General features: G+C 40.7%; 1 protein-coding gene across 3 annotated transcripts in view; it reads right to left on the bottom strand.

The window, feature by feature from the left end:
• The window catches only part of myo6a (myosin VIa), a 90,458-nt gene that overhangs the window by 3,622 nt on the left and 61,836 nt on the right, over positions 1-25,000 (bottom strand). For 2 of the 3 annotated variants that reach the window (XM_060882616.1, XM_060882617.1), the window contains exons 22-33: positions 23,794-23,871; positions 23,214-23,343; positions 22,706-22,796; positions 21,669-21,819; positions 19,153-19,361; positions 16,702-16,780; positions 12,434-12,591; positions 11,657-11,692; positions 11,305-11,340; positions 7,909-7,947; positions 6,376-6,479; positions 4,992-5,123 (exon numbers count right to left, since the gene is read on the bottom strand). In XM_060882616.1, coding sequence (XP_060738599.1) covers positions 4,992-5,123; positions 6,376-6,479; positions 7,909-7,947; positions 11,305-11,340; positions 11,657-11,692; positions 12,434-12,591; positions 16,702-16,780; positions 19,153-19,361; positions 21,669-21,819; positions 22,706-22,796; positions 23,214-23,343; positions 23,794-23,871 — 1,243 coding nt within the window. The remainder of the gene's footprint in view (positions 1-4,991; positions 5,124-6,375; positions 6,480-7,908; positions 7,948-11,304; positions 11,341-11,656; positions 11,693-12,433; positions 12,592-16,701; positions 16,781-19,152; positions 19,362-21,668; positions 21,820-22,705; positions 22,797-23,213; positions 23,344-23,793; positions 23,872-25,000) is intronic. The other variant, XM_060882618.1, reaches the window with a different exon arrangement.

Genomic DNA, 25,000 nt, shown 5'->3' with positions numbered 1-25,000 from the left:
GTCTTGTTCCGTCTCTAATTTAGGTGTTACAAACTTGATAAAAATGTGTAATACCTTCTTAATAGCTTTTAAATTTCTTGAACTTGAACCCTGATAATTGCAGCTGGCAGCTATATTTCCATTGATTATTGCATTCTCGTAGATATCCAAATTAATCGGCCACTTGAATTGAATCCACACCGCAATAAGTTCAAAGCAAAGTTTATCTGACACAACTGATGTCTAATTATACTAATGAATAAATGTGTTCTGTGAGTGGAAAGAAATAAAACAGTTTTATCGATAATTTTAGTAATAACAGACCCACTGGAAGAAGAACTCAAACTTTTACAAGAATTTCTTTGTGTTTAACTGATTACTTCTTGTTTTTGAGGTGTAGTACCTGCTACAGTTCTCATGTTACATTACATTACATTTACAGCATTTGGCAGACGCCGTTATCCAGAGCGACTTACATTATCTCAGTTTTTTTAATAAAGCTGAGCAATTGAGGATTAAGGGCCTTACTCAGGGGCCCAACACCTTAACCACTAGGCTACCACATGCCCACATGTTCAGCTTTTTTTTGTTCCACTGTGAGCGTGTTAAATAACTCGGTCAAATTCAAAAGCCAGTTAAACTTCTTACAGGATAGATAGAATCAGACGTTATGCGAACACGGCAGCTCCAGATATAATCCTCAGATCAACACACAACACTGTAATACATTCATTCCAATCTAGCGCCTCTGCAACAGCTTAGCCTTCTTCATTGTTGGAAATTAGATAAAACTATACTGTAAGAACAGTCACTCATCACTTCATCCCCAAGTATGCATTATGGTCATTTTTAATTTTTTTCTGCATGGCATTGTCTGTAAATTAAATGTATAGCGTCGTTATTTTACGTCTGGACTTTTGAGGGTCACCAACAGCCGCTACCAAATTCCTTGTGTGTGTGAATCATGCGGATTCAAATTTCATTCAAAATGTCACCATGACTTGAAAACGCTTCAATTCAAATCCAACGCTTTGGGTTTCCTAATATATTCAGTGCTAGCATGCTAGCTGGGAACTTACATCTTTTATCTTTGAAACAACTTTCTTTTTTTTGTGTGTGTGAAAAAACAAACTCTTAGCAAGAAGCCAGGGAAAGACAGTAAATGCAAATCAGAGAATGGTACAAACTGGTTCAGTGTGGTTATTAAGGACAGCCCAGCTGTTAGAAGTGTTAAACTATCATCAAGGGCCACTTACAGGCATTTATCACACGGCGCTCACAACCTATAAACAAAAGAGGCACATGTTTTGAATTTTCATCTTATTATCGTAGCATAAACAGTAGTACGAGAGACACTGACAATGGCTGTATCCACTTTGTTTATCCAGCTAGAACATTATAAATAAAAGATCGATTAATCTGATACGTAATGCTTTTTATTCAGAAATATCTTTCCTAACAGACAGCATGGATGCGTACTGTAGTAAGATAGTGTTTGCCAACTCACATCTCTAGGTTTGCTCTATGCTGAGCTCTCATTACTGTCCATGTGTCCGTATCTCTGTGGGTTTGCTCCAACCTTCTAAAAACAAGTTGTAACATGTAACATACCAAAATATCCCAATGGACCCACAGTGACCAGGATAAAGCGAATATAGAAGATGAACAAATAATCTGCTGCAGTATTTTATTTTATTTATTTTTTTATTTGATGGTTGCTCTGTCATGTATTCCTAAAACGCATTTGTTTTCTCCTCGTGGCTAAAACCAAGACGTTTCCAATGCTTTTGGAATGTTCAGAAATGCTCGTTAATGCTTGGTCACAGTGCAGCAGTAAAAATAAGTTATTATTCTTTCCATTATGTGGCAATTCTTACCCACTGGTAGCTCTCACCTAGCAGACAACAACAACCAAGCTGAGTAGTACTGAAGTTCACGAAGGACATGCTTCCTCTGAGAGGAGGAACATCTTGAATGGCTGCTCATGTAATATCACAAAGCAGACAAACATGCACAGATGTCCATGATTGGTAGACATTGTACCAGTGGAAATTGGTAGACAAGAACCATTGGGAAATCTCTACCAATGGGAGATCAATGGAATAGATTAACGCTGTCTATCCCACCCAGTTACCAATTACAGTCTTTGGGGATTGTCAGGAATTCGCCTGGAAAGCGGGAAACTGCTTTCTTAGTAACAAAGACACCAAACATTTTCGGCACTTTTATTTGAAATAAAACTACACAGCGCTCATGTTCAAGTGCATATTTGACTAAAGACTAGTCAGTCGGAACATTTTTCTCTTAATTCAATGCAGTGAAGCGGCTTCAATTGCATTTCTTACGTTATGGCATTTGGCCGATCCTCTCATCCAAAGCAAGTTACATTTCACCTCTCTTTTTTTTTTTTTTACAACCGAACAATTGATGGTTAAGGGTCTTGCTCAGGGGCCCAGCAGTGGTATCTTGGCAGTTCTTTTAGATCAGTAACCCAACGCCTTAACCACCAAGCCACCAGATCCCCAAATCTATGGGAATCAGAAGGCCAACCCCAACCCCAGAGGTGTAAGGCAATTGTGCTAACCACTAAGCCACTGTACACAATGGACTCAATGTGTAGACAAACTTCTTAAGACTTCTGACCAGACACAGAAGCTGACAAACACTCCCCAAGATGCTTTCAAGCTTATATTGCCTTAATCATTGCCAGCTATCTATCTATCATCCTTTGAACAATATTTCAGAAGCGTTTCCAAAACATTAAACTGCTTTCTGTCGAAAAAAGCTGGTAAATATTCTTTGACAGATTATCTTCTTTTATAGTTCCTGAAAATACACACCGGCTAATGAATCTCATATCCTAGTGCAAAAGACAGAAAGAAATATCGACGTTAGGTACGTAGGATAAACCTCTTCACTTTGGTACACATTACGGCCCATAAGTCCACGGCTATCTGTCCATCTGTCCTCCTTTCTTTGAAAAATAAAGGGGCTGTGATAACACCGACCATAAAAGTGGCATTATTGCGTGTGCTGAGCATGCATAAACATAGCGGCTGGGTAAACAGCCAGGTACAGCCTTTTCATCCTCCTCATCACCATGGCGACTTCCAGCACAGAAGCACGACTAGAGGCGCATAGAGCCAGTCGGTCCATAAGAGCTGTTTTTATTCCAGCAGCTGTGAGGATCTAATCCGAGTGATATTGCACAAACAAGACAAGTCACTTCTCACTAATAACTCCAGCAACATTTGGTCTTACTGATTAAAGGCAATACGGACCATATTGCCATAATTACAGCTATAATGAAGTCCATATTAGGTACTTGTCATTAGGATATGATAAAAACATTCATTACATTCAAGAATCCATACAAAAACATTGCAGTAGACATGGTTTGGCTTTGAGTAGCCCGTGTTTGTGTTTAAGATTTTTCCAGATTGGGAGATTTTGGCACAGAGACAGATCGAGAACTATCTGCTATGTTGACAGATGGTCTCGCTTAATTTTGGAAACTGGCAGATGAAAGGAGTGTATAATTACGGGGTGACACACGCATATACACATCCACATCCACACATACTGTATGCACACATACCCACGCACAGCATGATGAATTCTCCTCAGCAAAAGCCAAACAGTTCGATGGAGGGCGAGGGACGATTTTGCAAATGAAAAACAATTAACTGTAGCGAAATGCTAATCAGAGCGACGTTGAGCGGTGAATAAAGCTGTTTTTGTTTTTGGGATGTATGCCTTCCTTTGATTTCTTAACCTTGTTCCAGGCTTCCAGCTTCAACCCAACACTATGCTCTTTAACATAATCAGGTCCACAAGCAACATTTGCACCAATGAGGAACTCGCAGGCTGTAATACACGTATTCCTATTCACAGAAAGTCATTAAAAATTCTTGTTCTAGTAGGATTATCAATCCCACTCCGTCCTTTTTATGTTTTTTCCAACTTCCGTCTTTTCCGTTTTCCGTCAAATCAATATTTCAACAACAAAAAAAAATTCAATAAAATAAACAAATTAAACCACAGTGACCCTGAACAGGATAAAATCAATGTGGTTAATAAAGGAGGCTTTTCTCTGTCTCGCAATCTTGGTATCTAGGATGAGATTTAAAACCACCTGCTCCTCAGACTTGCTGGCTGAGGTTTAAAATGTCAGATTTTTAAAAAAATAGCCTAATACTTTAGACAGATTTATTATTTTGCATATTATTTACTGCACTCATTTATTGATTTGCCTTAACGAAACAATGAGGCTGGTAATGTAATTTGTAGCCTGTGTTTGTGAAGCTGGTGTAAGACGTTCTTTACGTATTTTCACACAGAGATTAACGGCGGGTTATCGTCATCCTAAACCCCGACTTTTTAGTAAAAACCTTTCAGCAGGGTTAGCACAGCTTTCTAGCCGAGAAAAACACCGCTTTAGCACAACTAATTCCACGTTTCGGTGGCAAACCTGAAACGTATGCGGTGTTAGAACGTTCTCTTTGTTGCTTAGCAACAAGACATCCAATCAGAAGCTGAACCGCACCTATGAGCCTCATATCACCTGCTTTAAACGTTCACATAAACTCTGAGTGTTTAGTAAACAATAATTAAAAAGTTTGTTCTGTTCTTTTGGTTGGTCTTTTTCTCGCCTGTGTGCATCTCAGCAGGCGTTTAAGTCTCACTGATGCGAAGCCACTATTTAAAGCTGTCGCACTGCTGCATTTGTTCTATCGTGGTTGTCGATGCCGCAAAAAATGCGATTAACTCCATTAACCCAGGGTTTAGGAATGCACAGTGTGAAACGTGTGAAGATTATAAACAGCCAGGGTTAACTGTGGACAACAACTGTGGAAACTATGGACGTTTCTTGGATTAATGCTTGACTAGTAAAAACTCTACCGCTTAACGTTTGATTTCCTTTAACTCCAACCCCATGTAATCCTCATCAGCCATGATGGTGACTCGTGAGGCGTAGACTTTATCACGTATAGTGCGGACTTGGCTCTTACCGTGGTCCGTGAGGGACTTGGGGGTCCTCTGCTGGGCCTCGCCATTACGTTTCTTGTTCTTCGATTTCCAGGCATGGTAAACCTTCAGCCTGCGGTGGAACTCCTCTCGGCATGCAGCCAAGAGCTCGATATCTTTAAGGAGGAGGAGATGAGAGAGATAGTGAGGAGAAAATTGGTTCCAAAAAAAAAAAAGGGAAAAAAGAAAAGAAAAAGAAAGAAGAAGAAGTAAGGATCAGGATATAAATTGAGTTTTCGGTGTCCCTAAAATTGGGTTCCTGTTTCCTGCAGCAATGGCTCAGTTTTCAGCATGAAAGCTCTAATTTTTCACAGGGAACAAGTGAGTGGGTGAAAAAAAACGAGTAAAAAGAAGTGCTTTTCCTTCAGAAAGACTTCAGTAGTATTTTGTCTGGTGATCATTTTTCAATTCCTGCAAAATACTGATAATGTATAATAAGTAATAAGTAATAAGACGCCCTCTTTTTTTGCTAATCTGTGTCCTTGGTGCTACAGTCGATATCACAGCTTCATTTTTCCTAACGTCGGAAAGCAGTGATTAAAGACAGAGGTTGATTCTTAGGCTCCGCCTTAATCCATTTATTGCTATACCTATAAATTTTGAAAGCAAGGCTGCAAATCTAGACAGCTAGGTAGGTACAAATAAATCGACAAAATCAATCAATGTCTATTAATTGGACTGCGTTTTACTGGAAACCGTGGAACAGGTTACAGCAGAGGAAACGTCCTCAGAGACTCTGTGACATTGCTTGATTTCATGCATGCAGTATTCTGATTTGTAATGATTTGATTGTGAAATGGGATCAAGTGCATCTTGGTTATGCTCATTAACGTCTGTTTATTGAGTTGTGAGAACTTTTTTTTTTCTAGATCTCATCACGCATTTACGATCTATTTATCTTCTATTTATCTATTCTGCCTTAAAAAATATTAGAAAAATATTAGAAAATATTTTTTTTCATAAGTTTTTATGAGACCTCATTGGGTTTAATCGAGCAAACGATCAATCTAAAAGACGAGCATGTCCTCGCTTAAATATGATTTGTGTCACAAATTGTCGTGGTGCACTATAAGATAAAATATAACACTATATTGTTTCACTTTCTCAGCATACATAACGTACACCTTAATGTACGTATGCGTCAAACCGCCATGTGTCTTTCTTCCTTCCAAAGACAACACAGATTTAGATTTGGATGGACTGACAGAAGAAATTGGAGAATCTTGAGGGAACCTTGAGAACATTGAACTCCTTACACACACAGGGTGGAGGCCCAGAGGTTTGTTGCCTAGTGACAGATCTTGCAGAAGCACTAGGCAGGATCTGAGCACAACAGTGATGAGTATTATCTTTTATCTCAGGGCTTACCGCAGGAAGTGTTGATGGCGTCTCGGAGCTCTGCGTACTTCCACTTGCTAAGATCGTGCTTCTTGGTCCCGGCTGTAGACTTCGTGGATTGCACCTGTCGACCTCTGGCATCACGGCCGCAAGCAGAAGAAGACAAGAAACACAAGGCACAACATAGAGAGATTTAGAAACAGCACAGAAACTCTGTAAGCTTTTCCAATTATCAAGGAGTCACTGGAGATGTAGTTCAAAGCAAAGTATTAAAGAGGAAAGGACAAAAGGTTAGTTGGGGTTAATTAAGCTGGTAACCGAGGCTACAATTGAAAAGACATATGGGTTGATGATTATAAACCCGTTGTTGGATTCCGCACAGCAAGACGCTCACAGCAAAAACACACACATTCCAAACTTCCTGGCTTGATCTATCACCTTCCTGTCTTCCTCTCACACCTTTAAAAACAGTATCCGTCTACATCCACTCACTCGGCCTGTAATCGGTTTGCTAGATCACATCTGCCACTCTGTGAGCTGGGCCTAACACTTTAATGGCTATTTAAAGATCTGTGAAGCTTTGAGATGCGTAAGAAAGAAAAGAGACAGCGGTCTGGCGCACCTCCATGGCCTGGCTGATCCTCTGCCATGTTTTACTGGCAACCCACTGAAGCCTTTTAGCTCAGGGGGATTAACGCCATAGCCTCTTGTTAATGTCACTCAGCCACAGTATCTCTAAACAGACTTAAAACACTCTACTGCAGCACCGCTTTCAGCTTTCTGGCACAGTTGAGCTCTTCCTTTATGGACACCCTGAGAATCAATACAGTGCACTTCTTCCTTTGAGGGTAAGAGAAGAAGACAACTGGGTATGTCTTGATAACTAAAGACCACAATATTATAACGTCTTCAGTTCTTCATTCTGATTGGTCAGAAGGTGCTGATTAATGCTGTCATATGTAAATAAACAACTCTGTGGTGGTAAAAGTAACTTTGCTTCACAGTGTGCTACATAATGCCCCAAATCGCTGATTTATTTCCTCAAATATGATCAAATCACACGTCCCCTTTTATTCTTCTTAGGTTACTATTCCTGCATACTGCTGTTTTTGTTTACACAGCTTTTGCAAACCTCAAAACATTAAAGGTTTTCTAAGTGTGTGTTTTCTAAGTGTGTGTCGAGCAAAAGCAGGACAAATCACACGCACATTTTTAATTTAAAAGATTCAGGATGAATTTAATAAATCATGTAAATTTTGTTAATGCAAATTAATGGGACAGGAAAAAAAAAACATGAAGGCATTTACATAGGCTGTAAATTCAGCCTAATATAAAATAATAATAATAATAATAATAATAATAATAATAATATTGACTGATTGACAGATTGACTGATTACTTAATTCGTAGATTCATTAAAATTCAACAGCGTTCGATTCTGCTGACCCCCAAATTAATTTCTGATTTGTTTCTAGATTAATCGCCCTTGAGGGTTTTGATTGGGGCTGAATCTTGTTGTCGTCACGGTGAGTCGATGCAGGCGAGCTGAAATGATAAACCCACCTAGCAAGAAGCTCAGACATTTCCTTGGCCATTTCTTCCCTGTATGGCGTGATAAAGGCAGCACACAGACATATATACACATGTACACACAAACACAGGTTAGAATAACATCCAGCACTTCAGTATCACCAAATATACGTCACGTAACTGTGTCTTTGTGCTCCGTGTGTGGCTCTAATTTGTGTAGAGTGTACAAATATAATTATATCTATTTATGAGTCTATGTGTCAAATTCTTCAAATGTGATTCAGTAAAAGAAGTTTCTAAATTTAATTGATCCAAAACTGCACCTGTTCATCAAACATTGTGTCCCAGACAAAGCATAAGAACAGAAAGGTAAACGATTTACACAAATATTTCATCAGCAGGTCTAGACATGTCTCGCTCTCATACCTTAACAATTTCTTGTACGAATTCACTGTGAACAACATGCTTTATAAGGAAAAACTGAATTTTTATACCTTAGGACAGATCGTAACTGAACTGTAAATAATGTAAACTGTATCTACAGAAGTCTACGCCTTTAAGTAGAGATTTTTTCTTAAACTTAATATATCCAGCTTTGTGAATAATACATACTGTAACGTTAAGCATTTATCACCTGAAAATATGGATTATTCCAAAAGCATAGAAAAAAGCATGTCTTTGTGGCCAGAAACAAAATCCGTCGACCCATCACCGCAAAATCTAAACTTAGGACTGTGGACGAGGTACCAAACCTATCATCGCGTACACACTCACTCACACTCACTCACTACTCAGTGTTTAATGCCAATCAGCCTACATGTCTTTGGACGGAGGGAGGAAACCAAAGAACCGGGAAGAAACCCCCGAAGAAGTGGGGAGATGATGTACACAAGGAGGAGGCATTAAATCAGCTCCTCAGCCCTGGAGGCGTGATGTCAAAGTGCTATAAATAAAATGGTGCCATGGTTTCGAGGACAAACTGAACAATTCAGAAACAATTGGGTCCTTAAGTAAAGCAATGCTTTCTCTTTTTATGGACTTTACACTGATGCCGTTTTGGAAAACTCCACCCTGCCATCTTTAGGCGCGTTTGAAATTTGAATACCGACGTGAGTCAGTTTCATCACGAACTGACTCTGAACACGGCCCCTGCTGAGCAACCCAGGGATTTATTTCCTCACTTAGAATTTTAGATGACGGATAATAATGAGCACTTAAAATGAGTCTGCTGCTTGATTACACAAAAATAAAAAAATAATTAAATGAATAAATGCAATAGAGCTAACCTATAAACTTTAATTCTGTCTGTACTGACTTTAAAAAAAAAAAAAAACAGAATAAAAAACTAACGTATTTTCATGACTTCGATCGACACTGGGTAAAGCACACGGAACTTCTGGATACTTTTTTTTCCTTTATAGTACATATAATATATCTTCATGACTGTGGGTCACGTTTCTCTGATGGACAATACGGCTCTTGTTCTCTTAAACAGAGCTTTGAGTTCTAATATCCGACCATAAGACATGCAGCGCTGCGCCAGTGCAGGGAAGAGAGTGTGCCTCCACATTCATCACTCACTAATCCTATTCTTTTATTTACGATGAAGCGATGGCATTAGCCAAGCGAGCAAGGGTTTGGGAGAGAGCGAGAAAGAGAGAGAGAAGTGGAGAGAGAGAGAGAGAGAGAGAGAGAGAGAGAGTTACACCTCACCGGTCATGCAGTGATACCGGCTCTGGAGGTCTAGAGCTATTAAAGTGTAATCCTTTATTAATGATGATACAGCACATTAGCCAAACAGACACTGGGGTCCACGGAAGTGCTGCCCTTCAGAGTCAGACTGCATAGAGCTTGTGGTCTTACATCGAAATGTGGCTACCGCAATCCTGCCTCTGTGCGTCATCACGGTAACTGAGACAGGTCAGGTTTTGTTGGCGAGTCGAGCCTTAACTAATGGACTTGGACAAAGTCTTAGACTGGAATCTGAATTCTCTGCTGATGTGAAAGTGTGTGTGTCTTTGTGTCTTTGTGAAAGTATGAGTGTGTGTGTGTGTTTGTTTGTTTGTGTGTGTGAGCACCAAATTATTAAACACAGAAGCAGTAAAGGTAAAGAGCCAGATTATTGAAAAAATTCTTCTCACTGAAGTTATACAGAGAGAATAAGGAGGAAATCCTTCCTCTGGGAAATTCAGGGTGTCAACCAAGACACTAGTAAAATCTTGGGACTTTTCACCATATATGAAGCCTTGACAGGGGATCAACTGGGGATGTGATACAGGGGAGCAACTCCGAGGATGTGGTACAGGCGATCGACTGGAGATGTGATACAGGGGATCGACTGGGGGATGTGATACAGGGGAGCAACTCAGAGGATGTGGTACAGGCGATCGACTGGAGATGTGATACAGGAGATTGACTGGGGATGTGATACAGGGGATCGACTGGGGGATGTGATACAGGGGATCGACTGGGGATGTGATACAGGGGAGCAACTCAGAGGATGTGGTACAGGGGATCACTGGGGATGTGATACAGGGGATCGTCTTGGGGATGTGGTACAGGGGATCAACTGGGGGATGTACTAATGCGTTTCAACAGGGGATATGGTACAGGGGATCAACAAGGGGACATGGTACAGGGGATTGACTGGGGAATGTAGTAACGGGGATCGACAGGGGATGTGGTACAGGGGATCGACTGGGGAATGTAGTAATGGGGATCGACAGGGGATGTGGTACAGGGGATCGACAAGGGAATTGACTGGGTGATGTGGTATACTATTTATAATACTCATCTGCACATTAGTTCATTCATTATTTCCTTTGCTTTTAATTCCTTCCTTCCTGTATTCCTTTCCTCCTTCCTCCAGTCATTCATTCATTCCTTTCTTTTTATATTCCTTCCATCCTCTGCCATTCATTCATTCATTCATTCATTCATTCCTTTCTCTATTCAATCTTTACTTCCTTCTCTATTTCCTTACTTTCTTTCTCCATTCCTTCCATTCTTTCTCCATTCCTTCCCTCAATTCATTCTCTCTCTCTCTCTCTCTCTCTCTCTCTCTCTCTCTCTCGCTCTCCCCCCTCCCTCCCTCCCTCCCTTTGCTCCTTTAAATATAAAGCTAACAATTAGTACTCAATCAAATTACCGAACTAAGTAACTAAAAATATTCTTCCATCAAGGCAAGTTAAAGATGGCAGGTTTTGGATCATAAAGAGTGTTAAACTATTTTTTTTTTAAACGATTTAGCCAAATTTGAATAACAAACAATTGTGTTGTAGTGTGTATGTGAGATGAAAATTGTATTATGCTAGTGTATCTGTGTGTTTGTTTTTTTGGCAAGACCACAATGCCTTATGTCGGGTAACGTTGTGTGTGGCTGTGTTTTGGAGAGATGTTGTAGGATATTACACTGAGCTTGTAACATACATGGTCAAGCCCTTCAGTTTTTGTGATGGAGGAACACTGTGAAAACAGAAAACACGATTAAATAATGCAGCAAAGGCGGCGGATAGAATCTCAGCTGGGAAAAGATTGATTGCTTTTCCTGAATTTTCAGATTTTTTATTTTTTAATGCAAAGTATGAATTTCCAACTCTGATCGTGCTGATGTTTAACACATAAACATCCTTGATGTTAACAGCGATGTGTTAGTGGGAAACATTTCAATGGCGTGATGATGAGCAGATTCGTGATGTGATGCATGCTAGGAAATGGGATTTATTAGGTCAGATTGGAGACAGGTAAAGTTTGAGATCGAGCCAAAGGGTCTGTATCTTACGTTGCTATCTCGGGGGATGACGGGATGCTGCCGTTACTGAGAGAAAAGAATTTAAAAAAAAAAAAAAGAAGAAGAAGAAAAAAATAGGGGTTAAGAGGTTTTGTTTCAAAAACCTGAAGCTCTTTGGAGAGACGATGCTCTTGTTCGGACAGGCGAGCTGCTGATGGTGGCTTGATGTGGCATTGACCTGAAATTCATTTCATTTTCCTCCAACAGTGTGTTTTATTTAAAAAACTCTTTTATTCATCTTATTCCACAGCAATTCACCAAACATACAAAGCATTGACTGAAGAAGCATGGATGCTTTTTATCTGTTTAGAGTTACATTTAATGCAGTTAAACACAACAACGTCCCGTCCTGAAGACATTTGTCTGGTGGAAAAAAGATTTGTTTAGTTTATTCTCGCTCTCTCTGTATGTTTATTTAATTTGTTTTCATCTCAACTGCACTGTTTTTATTTTATACCTTTTGAAAGCCTTAATATCTGTTTAACCTACGTAACCTACCATTTGAATAAAAAAGAAATTATAAGTAAAAGTATTCCTCTAAATACTTTATGTATGTAAGGATGAAGACTGCATGTCAGCCATTCATATGTTTTTTATCTCATAATTTATCTTTCATCTACGTTAAAACTTTGCAGAAACACTAATCTTTTTGGTAATTCGAACTATACAAAAAATACATTTTTACATCTAGAGTGTCTAGTCTTCTTAAGTTTGATCATTATTTATTTATGATCATCATTTATTATAGAAAAAAAAAGGTGTGTGTACCTGCGGAGTCCGCCGTCTCCCACATCTTCAGGAATAAGCTCCGCCTCACTCTGAGCAATTCGCAGAGCCAGCTCTCGGTCCCGCCTCTCCTGCTCCAGTATGGCCTGCCGGGACGCTTGTTCCTCTTGCTCAGCTTGGAGCTGCAGTTCCATCTCCTCCTGCCGACAACAATGCAGCATTTAACGACAGATCAAGGTGCACGCTGTTATAGAAAAACAATCAAGATCAGCGTTCTAAAGTTTACAATAATGTCAGCACCACAGGCCTTGCTAGAGTTGTAACGGATGAGAGGCTTTGCCCCCTGAGACTATGACTCATAAACAGTTGCATTATTATTACCTCACCAACCCTTGCAATGAAGGAATAAAGGAACAATGACTGTCTAATGGCCGTATACTAACAAATGAAATAGGTACTGTTCTGTTCTGTTTAACAGCTCAACATGCAGTTATAGAACTTTGCATATGAACGTGCAAGATAACGTTTCTTGTGCTGGTAAGTTCTGTACTTTTATTTGTGGTGTAAAATGTTTTTAGTCTTTAAAAGATCAAGGGATTTTGGCAGTGCATGAGGGGCTTATGCCCCCAAAGCACCCCGCTCGCAATACCACTGGTCAGCGCTTTATTCCTTTTGTATTTGACTATAACAAGACGTTTCCTCAAAAAACTCTCTTTCCTCCTCCCCAAAAAAGCAGTTACATATGTTACAGCAAAAATGTCTCCATCCTGACATCAATCTCTATCTTCTGAGCGTCTCATCATGGGAAACTTCACTATATCGTTATTTTATATTTTTCAGTCAGAATGGACAATCCTCTGTCTATGATGTGACTAGAGCTGAACCAATCAGAACCAAGATTTCAACAAGCTCTATAGCTTAACACACAATATCATTCAATCTACATAAACGCTATGGCTACTTGCTGAGCGAGCTACCACGTACCTGTACTTATTCCTATTTACTAAGATTTTATAACCACGTCATAAAATACTGTCATTTTCCAACCTCTACCGCCAAACCCGTGGGTTGCTAAGCAACCAAGTTGCTATGTCTGGACCACACGTAGTTGGCGTTATTGTGCCTGCTTCTCACCGGACAGATTTTTACATGTTTTACACTTGCTGTGGGTTTCTAAGTGGGACACTGGAGAGAATGGAAGCGGATGGCTGTGCGAGCTCATAAACTTTGGAAAGTTGTCTGCAGGCTATAAAAGGCTGAGAAGTGTGAGCGTACAGGGCGGTGGCGTTCCTCATCAGGAGCAGAGCTCCTGTCCGTCCTGCTGAAAAATGAACTGCAGCAGCTGAAGATTTATCAAACTCCCAGAGACGTTCCCATCCGATTCGGCGGTCCGGAGTCTCATAACTCACGGGAGGAAGCTACATAATAACTAATGTCATAGTGCACATGCACGACAGATCATCATCCTTCTCGTGTGTGTGAGAGAAAGAGAGAGAGAGAGAGAGAAAGAAAGAGAGAGAGACATAGCCACCAACTCTACCTTAAACACTCAGTTCATAAATTATCCTGCTGACACAGATTAAGAAGGAAAAAAGAAAAGGAGTGAAGGAATGGACATGTTATTTTTTTTTTAAAAACGTATATAGCCAAGCTTTAGACAGGGTGACCTTCAGTGCTTAAAAAGAAAAAAAATCCTCCTCAATATGTTCTGTGCTCCGCGGCACGCACTCTGCCCCGCCTCATGACTCAGCTCTGAGCCGTGAGCTCTGAGGCGCCCGGCTTTGCTCCCGTCTCCCAGCATGAAAATATGAAGACGTAAACGCAGTGAACTTCTCTGCGGTTTTTCTCACTCCATCCATCTGTTTCTGTTTTCATTTCTAGTACATCTAACCATGCGTACCACTGTATCTGTTCATAAGATCAAGTCCATTGAGCAATTTTGCTGAAACCTGGCAACCCGTCCGACAATTTTCAGTCAACCTTCTATAAACAAAAGCTCCACATTTTCGTTTCATCCTGTTGGATTTTGTCTGAAACCTAATTAATCCTGCCAAAATAATCTGAACAGCTGCTCAACAGTTAGAAAGCTACAAACTTTTCTCAATTCCCAACGTATTCAGATTTTAAATAATCAGTGGCATTGGATCGATTTTTTTACCCTTGAGGGGTAAAAAACAGAATCTCAGTTTCCTGAATCCACCTACACAGACCTCAGCATTACGTCTCTACAGCTCAGTGTTACACCGAGGAAAGAATGAACTTAACACCAATGCTGTAGCCACCAGATAGTCCGAGTCTAAGACTTCATTCATTCACTCACTCATTTCATTTGTTCCTTAATTTGTTCCTTCGTTCATTCCTTTTTCATCCTGTCTTCACTAATTCATTCCTTTGTTTCTTTTTCTATTCCTTTCATCCTTCTTTCCTTCATTCCACCCTCTGCCATTTATTCATTTCTCCATTCTTTCCTTCCTGCCATTTTCCATTCCTTCCTTTCTCCAATCCTTCCTTTCTTTTCCAATTTCTTCCTTTCTCCAATCCTTCCTTTCTTTTCCAATTTCTTCCTTTCTTGCTTTCTCCAATCCTTCCTTTCTCTATTCTTTCTTTCCTTCTGTCCTTCCATCCATCTGGTTTATTCCAAGCCTGAATCTTGTACCAGACGGGGGACAGTGTGGATGGTCTGCCGACTCAGTTTGATGCCTTTCAGACCTTTGACCTTGCTGTGACCTTGCCCTTGTCTCTGGGAATCACTGTGTCACTATTTCTCTGTGTCTCTGTCAGCGTAGAGCTGAACACTCCTGCACTTTTCCACTTTTAGACAACTCTTAAAGCTTGTATATAGAGTCTTTCCCCATCACAGTGTTTAATTCCTCCTTCCTCCTTCTCATGTAACCTCTGAAATACAGATACGTGACAGGACTAAACAGCAGCTCTCCTGCACTCGTGTAGCCTCCGTGCTGTGCTTCGGCTCCTCTCAGAGTGCAAGATGTCATCTCGTCATCTAACGGCTCTTTAAGTCGTGACAGAGAAGGCGTTCGTAACGCTCGTGAGGTGAGCTCCACTCAGGGAGTGTTTAGGGAGCAGTGGTCATGTGGTATGTTTGCATGAAAAAAATAGGAAACTGTGCTTTTTGATATTGATAGACAGAGGGAAAAAAAAGAGGGAATAAGAGGGAGAGGGAAACGAGAGAAAAATACAAACGCCTCAGGTGCAGAGCCTCAGGAAAGAATGATCAGACAGAGGAAAGTAGCCTCAAACACCATTTATCCTGGAGATCGCTTTACGATAGAGGAGAGAGAGAGAGGGAGTCAGAGAGAGAGAGAGAGAGAGAGAGAGAGAGAGAGAGAGAGAGAGAGAGAGAGAGAGAGAGAGAGAGAGAGAGAGAGAGAGACAGAGACAGAGAGGGATAGAGCAACATAGAAATAGAAAATAATAGAATAGACGGAGGTTGACAGACAGAGTGTAAGAGTTAGAAAGACAGAAACTAAATGCAAGAGATAGAAATAGTAAACAGAAACGAGAGAGAGAGAGAGAGAGAGAGAGAGAGAGAGAGAGAGAGAGAGAGAGACAGAGAGAGAGAGACAGAGACAGAGAGAGAGAGAGACAGAGAGACAGAGACAGAGAGAGAGACAGAGAGAGAGAGACAGACAGAGAGAGAGACAGAGAGACAGAGAGAGAGAGAGAGAGAGACAGAGAGAGAGACAGAGAGAGAGACAGAGACAGAGAGAGAGACAGAGAGAGAGAGAGAGACAGAGACAGAGAGAGAGAGACAGAGAGACAGAGAGAGAGAGAGAGACAGAGAGAGAGACAGAGACAGAGAGAGAGACAGAGAGAGACAGAGAGAGAGAGAGAGACAGAGACAGAGAGAGAGACAGAGAGACAGACAGAGAGAGAGAGAGAGAGAGAGAGAGAGAGAGAGAGAGAGAGAGAGAGAGAGAGAGAGAGAGACAGACACTTTTACATTTCAATCGCTGCATTGTGGTAAGTGAACTTTTTTCCTGTCCTTCATTTACTCTTTCCTTCCTCTTTATTTCCTTCTTCCTCTTTCCCCTACTATTCCTCTTTCCACTTCATCTCCTTCCCACCATACTTTCCAACTCCCTAATCCTTTCCTTTTCCTCTTTCTTTCTTTCTTTCTCTTTTCCTTCCTCTCCTTTATTCCTTCTTTTTTCAATGCAATTTATTTTCACATCATCTTAACCCTTTCTTCCTATTAACTTCCTTTTCTTATAAAAAAAGTAAAAAAAGACTTTTGGCTGCTGTGGAGAAAAAAAAAGTAAAAAAAGAAAGAAAGGCCACTTCTATCTCACCTGCAATCGTCTCTCCTCTTCCTCCCTCTTTTTCCTTTCCTCTTCTTCCTGCCTCCTCTTCAGCTCCATCTCTGCTTTCCTGTATAAAGAGACAAAAAAGGGATGAGGACGTAAACTTTCTCACCGTATACATAATAATCGGAGGATAAAAGACCCGATAAAGGGAGTGAGAAAGAGACAAAGCGAGGGATGAGTGAGGGATGAGTAATAAACGGATGATCGAGCGAGATATAAAAACCCGTCACGTCCCGTCATGTTTGCGGATCTTGGCAGGAGAGCGTCACTTTATCAATAACTCCTCGTGTGGCTGCGCTTCATCTCCGCTCTGTGTCAGTTCTGCTCCTCTGCTGCGCCCTTCATCGGAGAACAAGGGCACTACTAAAAGAGATCGGACGTAGCCCTGAGGCAGCAAGCGCCCTTGGCCTCGTCCCAAATGCCTGCCATTCACACGCGCTGATTTGAGACGGACATTAAGAGCGTTAAGCAAAATACTTTATGAAGCTTGAACAGAGGACAGGAACGACAGAGCATGTAAAATGACTCAGTGTCTGCAGCTCTTATTCTTTTTCTGTCCATCCAATTATCCATCCATCCATCCTTTCTCTCCTTCCTTCCAATTTTTTTCATCTTTGCCTTCTTCTTTGCTACTATTTATTTCTTCATTCTCACCTTTCTTTGCTTCCTTCTTCCCTTCTTCTTAATCCACTTCCTTCCTTCCCTCGGACTTTTTCATCTTAGAATTCTTCCTTCTCACCTTTATTCTCTTCCTTTCCTTGCTACCTTCTCTTTTCTAACTTTTTCTTTAATTCTTTCCTTCCTTCCTTCTAACTCACTTCTTCATCTTTCGTTCCTTCTAACCTTTCTTCTCTTTCTTTCCTACTTTACATTCTTTATTTTGTTCCTTCTCCAATTTCTTTACTCCTTCTCACTTTTTCCATCTTTTCTTTCTTCCTTTTTACCCTTCTACTCTTCCTTTACTCCTTACCTCTTTCCTTTTCTTCCTTCTCTTCTTCCTTCCTTGTTTTTTTCTTAATGCCATCTTTTCCTTTTACCTTCATTCGTACCTTACCTCTTTACTTCCTCTTGTCCATCTATCTGTCTTTCCCCATTTCATACCAATCTAATCATCACTTTTCAGACTCCTCATCCTCCCTCCTCTTCTTTTTTTATACCAATCAATTTATTCTCATCTTTTTTTCCCATTCATCCAGTTGTCCAGTATCCAGTTTTCCCCAAGCATATCCATCTTATTTCCCTTCTGCATATTAAAATCTCTCTCTCTCTCTCTCTCTCTCTCTCTCTCTCTCTCTTCACTTTTTCTCTCTCTCTCTTCACTTTCTTCTAAGCCTAGAGATCTCCCTCACCAATCTAAGTCCATCTCTTCACCCTCCTCTTTTTAATTCTTACGTTCATTTCTGCTTAGATCATTGTACTTCCTTTTTCGTTCTGATCTTTTCTTCCTCCCTCATCTCTTTCCAACCACAGTTCACTTCTTCCTCTCTCACTCTCACTCATTCATCTTCTACCGCTTATCCGAACTACCTCGGGTCACGGGGAGCCTGTGCCTATCTCAGGCATCATCGGGCATCAAGGCAGGATACACCCTGGACGGAGTGACAACCCATCACAGGTCACACACACACACTCTCATTCACTCACACAATCACACACTACGGACAATTTTCCAGAGATGCCAATCAACCTACCATGCATGTCTTTGGACCGGGGGAGGAAACCGGAGTACCCGGAGGAAACCCCCGAGGCACGGGGAGAACGTGCAAACTCCACACACACAAGGTGGAGGCGGGAATCGAACCCCCAACACTGGAGGTGTGAGGCGAACGTGCTAACCACTAAGCCACCGTGCCCCCCCTCACTTCTTCCTTTCTATTTTAATTCTGATATTTACACAATTTCTTCTCTCTTAATCCTCACTTTCTCTTTCAGTCCCTTTCCTACTTTTTCCCTCCATCACTGTTCCTTGTTTAGTTCCTTTTCCCTTCTTTAATACTTTTTCCTGCCTTAATTTTTGCTTTCCTTTTCTCTTATTCCTCCTTCATACTCCTGTTTCTTTTCACTTCCCATTAATCTGTTCCTATTTTCTTTCCTTTATTCCTTTCTATCATTTGTCCTTTCTTTTCTTTCTCTCCATCCTTCCTTCTTTTTCACTTTTTTCGTCTTCACTTTCTTCCATCTCACTGCTATTCATTTCTTCCTATACATGCTCCCCTTAATCACTTCTTCCTCCTTCTTCCATCCTTTTCCTCATTTCACTTTTCTTATTTTTCACCTCTTCTTTCTTTTCTTGCTTCTTCACTTCCTTCCTGCCTTTTCTTCCCGTCATCTTTTCTTTTTCATCCATACCTTCCTTCTTCACTGTTTTTATCTGTCTCTTTTTCCCATTTCTTATTCTACACCATTCTTTTCCCATTTTGTTTCTTTTTCTCTTACAGGCGTCTGTCTTCCTCTGCTTGTTTGCGGAGTCTCTCCTCTTCCTCCCTCCTCTTCTTCTCTTTCTCCATCTCTTGTTGGATGCGGCGCAGTCTCTCTCGCTCCTCCTCCTCCTGCTTCTGTTTCTGCATGGCACCGAGGAGGGTCTCGGAGCGTTTCACCAGCGCTTGATGCTCGTGATCCATGTCTATGCGGCTCATCACGGTGCTCTAAGAAGAAGAAGTAGTAGAAGAAGTAGAAGAAGGAGAAGAAGAACACAGAACATTAATTTCATGATTTAATTTGTTATTATTATTATTATTATTATTATTTTCTAAGGTTTCTTTCCCCAATGTTCTTCAGTTTTTCTCAGATTAAACCCACACTTCTTCCCACTAATTCCTGTCTTTAATATCTTCCCTCTGATTCACTTAATTCTTCACTCCAAGTTCCTCGGTTCTTCCCTCCGATATCTCTTTCCTCTTCTACACGTTCATGGTTTCAAGTTTTTTCTTGCTTCTGTCTGATGTAACATAGTTATTTCTTCAAACATCCCTTTCTTCCTCCTTGCTAGGTCCCTCAGTTCTCCTTCCAAATCCATTATTTACATTTCTGGTATTTAGCAGACACTCTTATCCAAAGTGACCTGGAACCTGGGATTCAAACTCATGACCTTCCGATCAGTAGTCCAATGCCTTAACCACTAGGCTCCCACATCCCATTATTTCTTCCTTCAATATCCATACGTCCTTCTTTCCACTCCCTTCCTTTCTTCCTTCGACATCCTTCAAATCTTCTTCCCAAATTCATCAGTTCTTCTTTCCAGATCAATCAGACCTTCCTTTCAAATCCCTTTTCTTCTTTTCTTAGGCTCTTGTTTATTCTCTTCCATGTCCCTCATCTCTTGTTTCCAAGTTAGTCCTCTCTTTTACATCCCTCAGTTCCTATCTTCCCTTTTGGCGTTACTCGTTTTTGATCCCCTGTGCTTCCTTTTCATCCTATTTATTCGTTCTCTCTGCATCCTTTATTCCTTCCCTTCCAGGTCTCTACTCTCCATGTCTCTTGGTGTCTTTCTTCCTACGTGCAGAGCATCTCATGAAACGTCCTCTAATGTTTCATCTATCGCTTCTTCACTCATGTTCTATTAGTTTTTTTTTTTTTCCCCTCTGGAGCTCTTGATGTCTTTCCTTCCACGTACCTTGCTTCCAAGCTAACCCTCAGAGAGCTCTTTACTCCTTCTCTCTCCGGCACATTAATATCCATGAGTGTTTAACATATTCGTGAAAGCCTTCAATCCAGATGCCAATCATGCTTAACACTTGACACTGTATGCTATTGATTTAAATAATAGAATCAGTGGCCAAAGAGACACAGCCTCAGAGCTGGTTAATATGCACCAGCAGCTGCTCAGATGGCATCGTTCAGCATCTCCCTGAAATCCAGGACCAGATGGTGACATGTTTAAGAGCACCGTGAACTAATACGACAAGCTTTAAGAGATGCTAGGCTATACACAGGCTTTTCTTAACATGACGATCAGTTCCGCAGACTGTAGGGAGGAAAAAGAAACGAGGGATATGAAAAGAAGAACTGGTGGATGTTAAATAAAGAGCTGATGAACTTTTCTTCTGCATTATTCCATTTTTTCCATTTCTTCTGTCCTCCTAAATTCTTCTTTTGCACACACACACACACACACACACACACACACATATATATTATTCCATATCCCACATCCTTTTGTTCTTCCACTCTACAACCATCAGATCTTACATATCCCTAGGATCCAATCATCCAAAGGTCTATGCTTATTTCTATCCATTCTTCTCACCTTTGGCCTTTTGGTTCTTCCCTTAATGCCCCTTGATTTTTTATTCCATCTAATGTGCCTCCCTTTTCCCTCTTTTATCTAAGTGCCTCAGTTCTTTCTTTTATGTCCCTTGGTGTTTTAACTTTAATGTCCCTTACCTTTTCTCTCTTAGTTCTTTCCTTCATGTCCACCAATGTCCCCCAGTTTTTACTTCTACAGTATCTTCCTCACTTCTTTCCACCACATCCCTAGTATTTTCCTCCATGGTCCCTTGTTACCTCCCTCCAACATTGCATAGTTCCCCCAACCCCCCAACAAAAGTCCCTCAGAGAACAATCCTGGGGCACCAAATAAACCATGAGAAGTTTTCTTCCTTATCAGATCTGCCTTTATAAATATAACAAGTGTTCAGACGCACCTTTGACTGCTGATTTTGTTTAATTACTTTTATTTGTTTTTCTTCGAAGCCCAAGGTCATATTTCATTTTATTGCCCCCCCCTCCCCCCAACACTCATTGATTCTCATTTAATCAACAATCCTGTTTGCTTTAAAAGACAAAGTTGCCATAAGGTGCTTATGTGACATGACAAGGTGCTTAATTGAAATGTTGGTGTAATCCTATATGAAGTGATAATGAAAGGTTAGAACACATACTAGGCATACACACATACACACACCCACACACACACAATACAGACAAGTGCCCACATACAAACACACACACACCTTAATCTTCAGCATGAGTGTGTCGATGGAAGCATCCAGGTCCTGGATCTGTTTGCTCATTTCCTGTTTGCTCTCTTTAAGGCCGGTCACTGCCTCGTTGAGCATGCCAGTCTGCTTCTTCAGGCTGCGCAGCTTTACTAGGCCATCAATGCTGATGCACACACACACACACACACACACACACACACACACACACATGCAATTTTAATCAAACCTCTATTCAAGATTCCAGTGCACAGGTGACCTCAGCCTGATGACTTTAACTCCCAGAATTAAAGACTCCAAAACAGACGAATGGTTTAATTACACAGCTTTATCCAAGGCACCACTTCTACGCGCTTTTATTATTCCCACATTTATTACCGTAACGTCATATTAATTTAACTTCTTACGTTCATTAGAGCAATTTTACATTTAGGCTGAAGGTCCCGCTGTACCGTTGATTACATGATGGATGCCTTAGTCATCGCAAACCCTCATTAAAACTCAATGTCTCAGTTAAATATCAATCCAAACCTCATATCACCTTATATCGTTATCATATATCACATATAGCTTTCACCAAAAAAAACGAGTAACATGGGAAATCAGTAGCTACGCAAAAAAAAAAAAAAGGGTACCCACAACCTTAGGGTTAGGAGTCAAACTCTCTAACCATTAGGCCACGACTACCCTCGATCTCCTTGAAGCTAAATATTCACGGTAGGAAAGTCACTTAAAAGTCACCGACACTTAAAATTCAGTCACAAAACAAACGTAATTAGTTATTTCTCATCTCTGCTTCTGCTTGAGTTTCTAAAAAATGAGCTATTCTTCGCTAAACCCTCTATTTAATGCGACTCCACAATTTAGCCTACGCAGCTGTTTTCCCAACAAAGCAACACTGTAATATCTCCTCGAGTAATGAAGGATTTATATAAGATGCTGGCTAATAGGATTTCAAATCGTATCAACATAGTGAAAGCGAAATACTAATTTTGTCCGTTTTAATCCCGGTCCACGAAGTAACGTGGGGTTCTGAGGTAATGAATGCTTACCGAGGTTTGTGTTTTCTCTTGCACAGCCACATGCGTACGGTCTTCTGCATCTTAACACAGGAAGTGGCCCGGTATAGCATCTTATTCTTCACTACGCGGAAAAACGAAAGAAAGAAGTTCCATGAAAAAGTTGCTTTATATCACCAGATATTTCATACCACAGCACGACTGAATTCTTCATCCTGATTGGTCAGAAGGTGTTGATTTATTTTCTATAGCTTTTAATTTTGTTTGTATTAACAATCTTAAAAACTCTTGTCACTATTTAACATTGTCTAAAGGTATAAAGGTATAAACTCCCTTAAGCATTTATGGAATTAGTCTCCATAAATTAGTCTATGGATCTTTATGCATGTCTAAGTCTATGTACATTTCTATATTTCTATGTTTATGTATGTTTATGAAGTATACATAGTGAGAAAAAAAGTGAGCCAAAAAGTGAGAACGGTGTCGGTGTGTGTGTGTGTGTGTGTGTGTGTGTGTGTGTGTGTGTGTGTGTGAGACATACGTTTGATGACGGACAGAGCACACCACTGCACCTTCTTCCAGCGGCTGCAGATGAGCCACTTGTTGACCTGTTTCACTAGTTCAGCCAGATGATCCGGATCCGACTTCATTATCTGGTCAAACTCTTTAAACTGGTGCAATAAAAGAGAGAAAAAGAAAAAGAAAAGGATGATAGATAGATAGATAGATAGATAGATAGACAGACAGACAGACAGACAGACAGACAGACAGATAGAAAACATTCTTAGTGGAAAGTGTACTCCAGAATTTATTCATTCGATTAACACTATACTAATGTGATTTCCCTAAATCCCTGCCTCTTTTGCTACTGAATCTGCAACACACACACACACACACACACACACACACACACACACACACACACACACACACACACACACACACGGTCACACCCTTATGATGGAGAAATGATTCATTTAAGTGAAAATGTAGCTGCCATCTGCTGACTGCAGTTGACTCTGTAGCTGGTGCTGCGTCTCATTACACCAAGCCGTATTCCTCTCATCAGAAACATCTCTGCTCCCTTTCTGGATGGTGATTGAACCATGAATCCTTCTTACCTTTCCGGGTCTGAAGAAAACTCGAGTGAGTCCAAACTTGTAGTCGTGTTCATTCAGGCCCAAAGCTTTGAACAGAGCCTGTGCAGTGCAGGAAGAACAGACGGAAAGACGTGTTAAAGGTGTCAGGATCAGTTTACACAGAGATTCAGTAATCTTTAAAACACACTTTATAGCAAAACACTTAAATTCTACATTCTAAGGTATGGATTTTTTTCCTCAGTCAGCGTGACTCAGACCTCCGTACTTTCCTCTGTAACCAACGACTACCATTAATACACTCGTACAAATACGGTCTTGTTTCTATAGTAATGGCTAATTTAACAAACGTTGCAGATTTCTGTTACAAAACTGTTATGTAATATTTATGGAAGGAGTCTTCAGTGTCAGGTTTGAAAGAAAGAAAGAAAGAAAGAAAGAAAGAAAGAAAGAAAGAAAGAAAGAAAGAAAGAAAGAACTTGTGAACACACTGCTGTATGTGAGAACTGTGTGAGCTGTATGTGGGAGCTGTGTGAGCTGTATGTGGGAGCTGTGTGAGCTGTATGTGGGAGCTGTGTGAGCTGTATGTGAGAACTATGTGAGCTGTACTGTATGTGAGAACTGTGTGAGCTGTATGTGGGAGCTGTGTGAGCTGTATGTGAGAACTATGTGAGCTGTACTGTATGTGAGAGCTGTGTGAGCTGTATGTGAGAATTGTGTGAGCTGTATGTGAGAACTATGTGAGCTGTACTGTATGTGAGAGCTGTGTGAGCTGTATGTGAGAATTGTGTGAGCTGTATGTGAGAACTATGTGAGCTGTATGTGAGAACTATGTGAGCTGTACTGTATGTGAGAGCTGTGTGAGCTGTATGTGGGAGCTGTGTGAGCTGTATGTGAGAACTATGTGAGCTGTACTGTATGTGAGAGCTGTGTGAGCTGTATGTGGGAGCTGTGTGAGCTGTATGTGAGAACTATGTGAGCTGTACTGTATGTGAGAGCTGTGTGAGCTGTATGTGAGAATTGTGTGAGCTGTATGTGAGAACTATGTGAGCTGTACTGTATGTGAGAGCTGTGTGAGCTGTATGTGAGAATTTGAGATCTATGTGAGCTGTATGTGAAAACTTGAGATCTATGTGAGATCTATGTGAGAGCTGTGTGAGCTGTATGTGAGAACTGTGTGAGCTGTATGGGAGAACTGTGTGAGCTGTATGTGAGAATTTGAGATCTATGT

This window comes from Tachysurus vachellii, chromosome 12 (assembly GCF_030014155.1).
Source record: "Tachysurus vachellii isolate PV-2020 chromosome 12, HZAU_Pvac_v1, whole genome shotgun sequence".
Lineage (NCBI taxonomy): Eukaryota > Metazoa > Chordata > Actinopteri > Siluriformes > Bagridae > Tachysurus > Tachysurus vachellii.
This window is presented reverse-complemented; position numbering and strand designations above follow the sequence as displayed.